At 32.3% G+C, this 9679-nt stretch overlaps 1 protein-coding gene across 3 annotated transcripts in view; it reads left to right on the forward strand.

Annotated features, from left to right (window-relative positions):
- The window catches only part of LOC118192530 (uncharacterized), a 153392-nt gene extending 148628 nt beyond the window's left edge, over positions 1 to 4764 (forward strand). For all 3 annotated transcript variants that reach the window (XM_035363525.2, XM_035363527.2, XM_035363526.2), the window contains 2 exons: positions 239 to 399; positions 2432 to 4764. In XM_035363525.2, coding sequence (XP_035219416.1) covers positions 239 to 399; positions 2432 to 3019 — 749 coding nt within the window. In that variant the 3' untranslated portion in view covers positions 3020 to 4764. The remainder of the gene's footprint in view (positions 1 to 238; positions 400 to 2431) is intronic.
- The last annotated feature ends 4915 nt before the right edge of the window (positions 4765 to 9679 follow it).

Below are 9679 nucleotides of genomic sequence, written 5' to 3' on the forward strand. Positions count from 1 at the left end.
GAAATGCCATGCGAAAAGTTTGTACATGTAGGTTCTCCTAAATTTGAACACTATAGTGATCATGTACTATAGAACTTTTACAGAAAAAACAGCTTAAAAAATTCACTGGTGTTGTTATTTCACATAAATTTTGTGGCAAATAAAATAACTGGAAAGTTTATAATTATATTTATATGTTTTTAAACTTTGCATTGAGTTTGACCACAAAGATTCTAAGACAGCTATCTTATTCTTTTAGCCAATCCCCAAGGAGCTCGGAAGCAGCGTCGAGAAAGAACAACTTTCAGCAGAGCGCAGCTGGACATCCTAGAGGCTCTCTTTCAAAAGACCCGGTACCCGGACATCTTCATGAGAGAAGAAGTCGCAAACCAAATACGCCTTCCGGAGTCTCGTGTCCAGGTAAGCATATCTAATCAAAAAGTTGAATTTTTTCTCCTTTTCCGCCTCCAAAACAGACCAAAGATTTTGCGTTTGAGGATTTTGTGTTTGTACACATTTTCAGACTGCTGAATTTTTTTTTAAAACGAAAGTTTCTTTTTCTTTATTATATCCAGTTTTGTCTTTATTATGAATAATATTTATTACTTTGCATTTATAAATATTAAAATTACGATTTTTACATAATTTTTTCCTTGTACGAAGTAAAGGAAGTATTGTAATCGAGAAAAATTTCAGGTATCGTATTTCAACAAAAATATTCATTTTGAACACTCTCGAATCTATTGGAACGATATTTATGCGTGACATCTGTACCGTACGGACAGAATAAAGGATCAAAATGGATTGTAAAAGGGATTTAAAATGGATTCAGAAGAGATATTTCGTGAGGTCTGTACGTACGTATATATGTATTTCATATTAACTTAAAAACGAGAGCCTGAGAACGTTAAAATTTTGAGTATAAGACTGCTGTAACATGTGCAGTACAGTATGACTTTAACAAAGCAATAAATAATGCGATGAAAGCCATCTGAGAAAGTATTTTTTATATTAATATCATATTAGGTAAACGTATAATAAAACAATTAAAAACTTACCTTTAAACTCACAAAAATGACGAAATAAATCCAAAGATCTATGAGTTATATTTATTGAATCTGTTAAATATATAAATATATATATATACTTCAAAAGAATAAAGTTAAATTTAATCTTAAAAAAATTGCTTCAAAAGAATAAAGAAAAGTTAAATTTAATTTTAAATAATTCTCTTGAGCCATTGCTGCAAGGAATGAAATTTGAATTTAACAAACATTCTCTATTCGTAAAAAGCAAACTTAAAGTTAATTTAAATTAAATTTAATGCAAACAAATAAATTATTAATGTTGTTGCGAACTAATCTACAATATCTTTTAAATTCGGAGAACATATGCAAATCAAGTGCAAGTATCAAATTCATGAATAAATATACAATTCTAAAAATGATTTAATCCTAAAAAATGTATATATATATATATATATATATATTTTTAAAATCTCGAAAACACTGTACGAAATATTGTAATCGCGAAAAATTTCGGGTTTCAGGTTTCAACAAATATATTCATTTTGACTATTCTCGAATGCATTTTGACTATTTTTTTTAGCGATGTCCGTACGTGCAGTTCTATACTGAAATTTTAACATGCAATGTTGTTTTGTTAACGTGAAAATATGTAATTCAAATTTCATCACATCAAAACATTTAATTTTTCATAATCATGTTTGATAGAATTAAGTAACGAATTAAGATATTTAAATTATTTTTAAAGAAGGTTATTAAGTTAAATAGTTATAGTTTGGAATTTATGATGAAGATTTTGAATTGCTGAAAGGACTAAAACGGATTGTAAAATGGGTTCAAAAGGATTTTTCGCGACGTTCGTTTCGCGATTTTTTTCTATACGTACGTATGTATCTCGCATAACTCAAAACTCCAAAACGATTAGGCGTAGAAGGTTGAAATCATGTATCTGTAATATCTAGTTGTCCACATTCTTCTTTTATTGCAATCGGCAATATTAAAAATGTATATATGTATGTCACTATTTTACATGGATATTCAGGAATTTGATAGGATACACAAACGTTTTTACGACCTAAGTTTTAAACCTACTTTCTCATTAAAATTAGTTTTAACAGTCAGCAGCTAAAGGCGCTATTTTTGACCTACTAGGTCACTCGATTTTTAATACCTTTTTCTACTTTTTACTAATTTACACACACACATGTCGCATACTGAATTGTCTGAATTATGAAGAAAACGCAGAATTTAATATGCAGAGCTACTTCAAGTTTCTCGAATTTAAATAATAATTTTAATAATATATTCATGAATATCTAAGAGAGCAGAACAATATCTCACGGCTAGTTCTATTATTATTATTGTTATTTTCTATGTATTTTAGATTTCTTAAAACACATAACTGAATGCATGCATTTTAATTTTAGGTATGGTTCAAGAATCGCAGAGCTAAGTGCCGCCAGCAGTCTCAGAATGGTTCAAATAAGAATCGCACCCCCAAGAAGCAAGCGAAAAGTCCTCCTGCCCAGCAAACAGCGCCCTGCAGTAGTCCTTCCACAACACAGTCTCATGCTAGCCCGTCGTCTGGAGAATCTGGGTCTAGCCCTACTGCTACACTTACACCCCTACCTCCGAGGGGTAGCGAATACAGCCCTACGACACCCGACTCACTGTTAATGCCTAGCACCTCCAGTGCAAACAGCTGTATGCAAAAGGTGGATTCCTCGTCGTATCAGTTCAATTGCCCAGTTTATAATACCAATGGCTACCTCCAGAATAGTCCTTATTCTTTCCACTATGATTACTACAACCCAACTCTAGCGCACACGTATCAACATCATCCAATGACTGCCAGTCACCATCAGACGGTATCGCCAGCAGCCCAGTCCACTACTCAATGTCTGGGCACCACGAGAGACATGAGCAGCTACAACAGCTATCCACCGTTACCGCGTAGCGACTGTTTGGACGTTCCCGACTCCAAGAATTCGTCCATTAAATTTCAAGCCTTGTAGAAAGAGAGAGAATATTCATTAGTACCTGTTGTTTGTGTTTCATAAAAAGGCCATAATTGCTGCTTGGCTAAATATTAAAGAAGGGTTATAAATGCCCTTTCACTTTCATCCTTTGAATGTGGAGATTCATTTTCAATTGAAGAATCAAGGAATCTGCTACATTCTTCTACTTCAGACTTCGCATAATTTATACTTTTTCCGATTATGACATTATTACGCAAGCAGAATTATTTGCATAGATTTTGCTTTAGTTCGATCTTCCATGCAATGAATTACTGTAAATGTTGCAGTTTTGGACCTTTTAGATAAGTACCAAAGGGAAAGTGTAAAAGCATATTTTATATTAAATCACCTCAGTTAAATATTTTGAGAAGAGAGAACATATATAAACCATTGATATGAATGGAATGCAACAGACAGGATTTCAAATTTGACAGTAATCATATACGCATAATTAAAAAAAATCATACATTGAATATATTGTATATCTTACAGGAATTTTGGAGTTATAGTCATGTTAAATAATATCATGTCATTAAAATAACAATTACACATTTAAGGTAATTATCTTTTCCAATTTTTGGCGATTTACCAAAGACTGAAAAATCGTGCTCCTTGACTTTTTATAAGGAACCTGAACATAAACTATGATTTGTCTTTAAAGCTATCACGATTAGGATGTGGACTAGAAGATGCAATATTGGCATTATTGCATTTTCGCGCAAAGTTACGTTCCGCTTCTGTAATTTGTAGATTTTTAAATATGCAATGCATTTACTAACATGTGAATAAGTACCAGGACGCTGTTACATTATAAGAACTACCTAATACTTGAGAAATATTTTAATATTTTGTAAGAAAGTAATTTTGATGAAAGCAGTTATAAATATGATACAGATAATGTTCAGTCAAAGATAAACGTATACTGAATTTGCAGGTTAACTAAAAACAGAGAAAGATAATTTGATTGAAACACATCGTTAATATTCATAAAAATGTAATGAAATATTCTTCTAATGCAGTGCTTTCCAAACGTTTTATCATCGTGACCCACTTACATTGAGTTCATCTGAAAAAGAGAACCTCCAAAGAAGACGCCTAGAAGAAAATTGTGAACTGAAGATGTAAAAATAGATGAACGCACATAATTAGTAATAATTAATTAATAATTATAAATCAATATGTATAATTATAACAGTTTAATAATTATTATTATTTGATTAATATTATAGATTTGTTGTCTTTAGAAACATTTGCTGGTTCGAAACTCATACTTTGGTAATCACTGTTCTAATAGATGTTTTTGTGCATCTGCATTAGGCTTTTGAATTCTCCACATGCTTCCCCTATTTCCTAATTTATTTTTAAAGTTACTTTTGGTTTACGTCTTTCGATTTTTAAATTTTTAAATGGGAAAAATGTAGGAAACCTTAATTAAACTTACTATAAAATTTTTATAACACTACATTGGTCATGATATATACAACTTGCGAAAAGGTGCTGAAAATATTACTATGAACTTCACCGAAAAATTATTCTTCCTATTCTATTGTATAAATGAATGGTAATCTCTGAATTGTTGCCAGCTGAAATGTATCAGAGATCATTTCTTTAAAAGAGTGACATCGATGCTTGAATGTGATCTAAGATTTAAAAATGTATATTGTGAAAATATTTGTATTGTGGAAAATCCTACTGTTCGAAAAAAAAATGTTTGGAAAATAAAAACTTTATAATTTACTGTATCCAATGTTTCTATAAATACATTTCTTGTTATATATTTAGTAATACGCACTTAATTTCCAGCTTTCAAAAGCTGTGTCCTCCAGAAAACACTCAAAAAGTATTCTATGAAGCAAGCATTCATAAATCATAACACTTAGTATCTCATTATATTTTATTTCAATCTCCTCTTGAAATACTTAGTATCTGAGAGAGGAAATTATGCAGTTTTCTTAAAATGAATTTACATCTCTTCCTTCCGAAGTTTAAGCCAAATATACGTAGAGTGTTATAATTCACAAAGTGCTGTTCTTATTCTTCATTGCTTGCCACACTCTAACTAAAAAAGAATCTATATGACTCCATTCTTTACATACAAGTAGCTGTAGACAGATTAATTCACTTCTCCTGCGTGTTTTCCTTTCGGATGCAAAGTTGTTATCCTAGACTGCCACTAAACTCACATTCAAGTTAACTTATAAGGTATTTCTCCCGCCTTCTTGGCATGCCTTCGTGGTGTGGTGGTCTGCACGCTGGGCGCGTATTCCAGAGGTCCGCGGTTCGATTCTCGGCGAAGGTGTTGCTCATTTTTCATTTTGCCTGCTTCCAAAAATTACCTAATGTTTCTACAAACTTAGTGGAATCTCATAAATTTGGATTTCTTAAAACAATAGGAGAGTTGGAATTTGAGGAATAAAGAAGAAAGCAGTACCTGAAAGAGCTAAGGGATTTAAATTCATAAGTGTATAATGTATTTTCTCCCTCCTTTCTGCATGCCTTCGTGGTGTAAAGATAGCACACTCGGCTCGTATTCGAGAGGTCCAGGGCTCGAGTCCCGGCAACAGTATTGCACCTTTCTTCAGCTTCCTGCTTCAAAAATACCTAATGACTTTACAATTCTATACAGACACAAATAGATGAGCAGACAATACCCTAAAAGCAAAAAGAATTTGATGGTGAGACCTCTGATCACATACTCAGCAGATCCTATCCTTAGTATCACCTGGTAATTGTTCAATAGTACTTCAATTCTGCCAGTAGTTAAATGATGTCACAAATTCTAGCTTTTCTGAGGACTCTGTTCGTTGATCCTTTTTATATTATTACTTCTTCTAAACTGCGAAACTAATGTAAAGCGGTGAATATAATATTGTTTAATTTAAATTGTAGTTTTCTTTCAACTCAGTTTTCTGTTTTTGTAAGCATTCTTGGTGTATCGCAAGGAAGCAAATAATATTAAACGTCAGAATTCTTGATAAGTGTACAAGGTTTTAAGTCTTTCACTACTGGAAACTGTGAACAAACTTTTGGTAGACATTTTAATAGACTTATCGTTAAGTCTAAAAATAAGAACAGAAACTTGCGAAGGGTGTAAAACACCCTTCATTTTAAACTCAATAAAATAAACAGAAGGCACTTTTGGTCCTTACACATTCGCCATCACTTATGTCGAGAAAGTGAAAGTAGTAATTCAAATATTAAAGCTAAATTTAAATAACTGATAGCCAAAATCTACAGAGAGCAAGTTAACGCGAATTTAACTACCCGCAAATATAATGCAGTGCCGAAGATAGGAACTCATATCATCTTATCTACACACTCTCTTAAAAATCTCAAACTCTCGCTGGTATATATACTGGTTTGCTGGTATATATACCAGCGAACTCATTTACACTCTGGTGAGAAAACCGAAAGAAAGAAGTGATAGTAAATATTCCAAACATAAAATAACTGATTATATATATATATATATAAAAATAAAAAAAATAAAAAAAAAAAACTTTGCAAGTGTACTCCAGTGTTTTAGGCAAAATCGTTTTCACTTTATTTCCATTTTTTAATGAAAGCAACTGGCTCATCCTAACCATTTCTAGACCTAAGCCATTTAATTTATAACATGTATTATTAACTTTTAGGAGCTACAATTCTACTTATTTAGCATTTAGTATTGATACATGACCAGTAATACTGTGTTATTGAAGAGATAAAAAATGAAGTGTGAAAGATGGAGAAGGATAGTTATTTATATGGCTAGTTCAGGAATGATGCAGAATGACCCAAATTATTATAACCATGGAAACAGAACAGAAACACGCCAAGTGAAACATAAAATTAGTAACTCTACAACCTTGAGTCTGGTGTAGCTTTAGTCAAGGTCTCAGTCGATATCGATGACAAACAAGTATTAGTCCCTCTTCGTCAGGAGCAAAGAAATCTGCAGTACTCAACAAGTTTGAGTTTGGCTTTGATTTAGTTAAGATTTCAATCGATTTCGAGGACAAAGAGATACAGGTCCCTTTTCATCAGAAGGAAAGAAATCTGCAAGTCTTGCAAAGTGAATCTCAAATCAGGGAAACTCAAGGTTATTGCGTTACAAATTTTATTTTGTAACCATTTCTAAATTATTGTAAAATCTTCGGTATAAACGATATGAATACTTGTATTAATTCGTTAAATTTTTATACAAGTATAGAACAGGCACCATTATTGCCCAAGCTATTTATAAACGATTAAATTTCGGCATCATTTGTTCTAGTATTTAAATATTTACAAATTACCTTTCCTAACCTTCTGTTTAAATCTCAAAACAAGTTACATCTTTTTAGCTTGCCTCATATTCTCCATTTAGCAAAGAAGAATGTTTCATATAACCTACTTAGTAGGTTTTTTCATTTACTTCTAAATTTGTACAAACATCAAAATAAGTTGTAAAATTAGAACAAAAACCTTCAACTAGCATAGATTTTATATGAAAAGCTATCAATTTCGACCCTATTTTTTCAGAACGAAAGAAAAAAACTGCAGAGAAAAAACTTTCGCAATAGAGGGAGGGATATACTCTTGTAGTAAGAAATGTTTTACATGAAATCTGCTCCAGTCTAAGATTGCTGTTCTTAATTTGCTGGTTACTTCAGCTTGTTTTAGTTCCATATAGAATTTACTATTATATACAACATTAATTTGTTTTATTTATGTTCAAAATCTGCGTAGGGAGTCTGTCTTCATTTCATGTTACATGTTCGCAAGCATGAAATTATTTCTTTTACATTCAAACACTTTACAGAAATGCTATGCTACTTTATTTCAGTTTGTCATAAATATTGAACTATAGAGATATTAAATGCTTTAGAAGTAGATTTTTTTAAGAAATTCAGTATGTGCTCTTTGGGAACTAAATTCGTGTTTTCAGATTATCGGTGATATGCTAACTACTACATACCACAAAAGAGCATTTGAGAAGATTTCTATTTTAAGTTTCAGTAATTTAAATATCACTTAAACGTAAGGAACCTGCTTGCAGAAAATCCGTTACTACTTGACAATTCACCCCGTGAATTTACCTCAAGTTAATGAAACATAGTAGAGATCACTTTTTAATGTTGTTACCAGTTTAAGTAGCTGGGATTCACTTGATCTGTTAATGTTAATTAGTTAATGTTAATTAGTCCAAAACCTCTAAGAAACGTGAAGCGAGTTACAACTATGTCAAAGACAAAGTGATGAGAAGTTTAAATAACCTTTCCATTTAAACAGAATTTAGATCACAAAGGCACTCTTGTAAGTAGTAGTATCCGGCACAACTCGTGGGGACGTAACTAAATAGATTACTACCAGAAGCTGACTCAGTACTTTACCGGAGCGTAAATGTTGGCAGCGCTATAACGCAAAGCCGAATAGTTACAACTATCAGAGTTTGCAAGAATCTAATGCATAGTGTGCACGACAAGAACGCGCTCAGTCTTAAAATTAAAAAAATAAATAAATAAATAAAAATAAAATAAAAATCTCAGTTTAGGTATTGGCTACTCATTCGTATTCTGGTAAGGAATACGGAAAGGAGAAATTGTAGTAAAGACTGAAAACATAATAACTGGTTAATTTTAAATAATAACCTTACACAGGTCTAAACTTTTTATCGTATATATTATATTGCTTGAAAAATAATTGTATTACACTACTGACGGAGGTTTCCCCCTCATATAAGCACTTTTTTCTGCACACCAGTTCATAACTTGATATGACAATATATCTTAAATTAACCTTTTCTCTTCTCCCCTCCCCATTTTCCCCTCCTGAAAGCGATTATCTTCTTCTGTCGTTTTTAATGTAGATTTGTCCAAACAACCTATCACTGAAAACCGTGCTTTTCATTCTGTTAAAAGCAGTAATTATGTATCGTTACGTGCGTACGGTTTCGTAACGTGTTGAATGCACCCAGAACCGATGACAGCTTGATCAAATTTCTTTTACTTAAAGAAACACTTTACAGTTCCAGAACTTTCCACAAAAATACTCGTACAGCTCTTCTGAGTATGACAGCGCATAATCAGTAGTTGGTACTTCAAACTGCTAAGAACCTTAAGAAGACCGCAATGCAAATCGTCTCTAAAGAGCAAAAGTCGCACGGAGCTATCTCAATAATCTTCAAACGACTCTGAATTAAAACTAAAAGCAGATGCCCTCTCCGGTCTTTAATTTTCACGAAGTTGCCAAGAAATCGCTACTACCTTCCATTTCTCGATATTACCGGAAGGCATATACTTTTACGCCAAATTTGGCGACAAAAGTAATTCTCAAAACTATCGCCACCTTGGCTATGTCCCGCCAATTTAGCGAGATAGCCATTGACTACAATGTTAAATAAGACTCGTCCTTGTAGTCTTATTTGTCCGGTAGAGTTTTGCTCTTCCGACTTTCCATGTTGCATTACACAAAATTCGTAGCAGTATTGTTTTGAACAATCAATTAGGTTTTTAGCAATTACATATTATCAGTAACTCCTGCAGTGCATAACAAATAGAGCTGATAGTTACTTTTATAAGCTGAAATAAACCAACGACAGCGTCGTGACATTGCCGGAGCATTATCAGTAACAAATAACATGAAAACGTTCAAAAAAAAAAAAAAATTCCCATTGCACTAATAAAATAATCTGAA

The sequence above is a fragment of the Stegodyphus dumicola genome, chromosome 3 (assembly GCF_044657685.1).
Source record: "Stegodyphus dumicola isolate Sdum_Otavi_A_Nest chromosome 3, ASM4465768v1".
NCBI lineage: Eukaryota > Metazoa > Arthropoda > Arachnida > Araneae > Eresidae > Stegodyphus > Stegodyphus dumicola.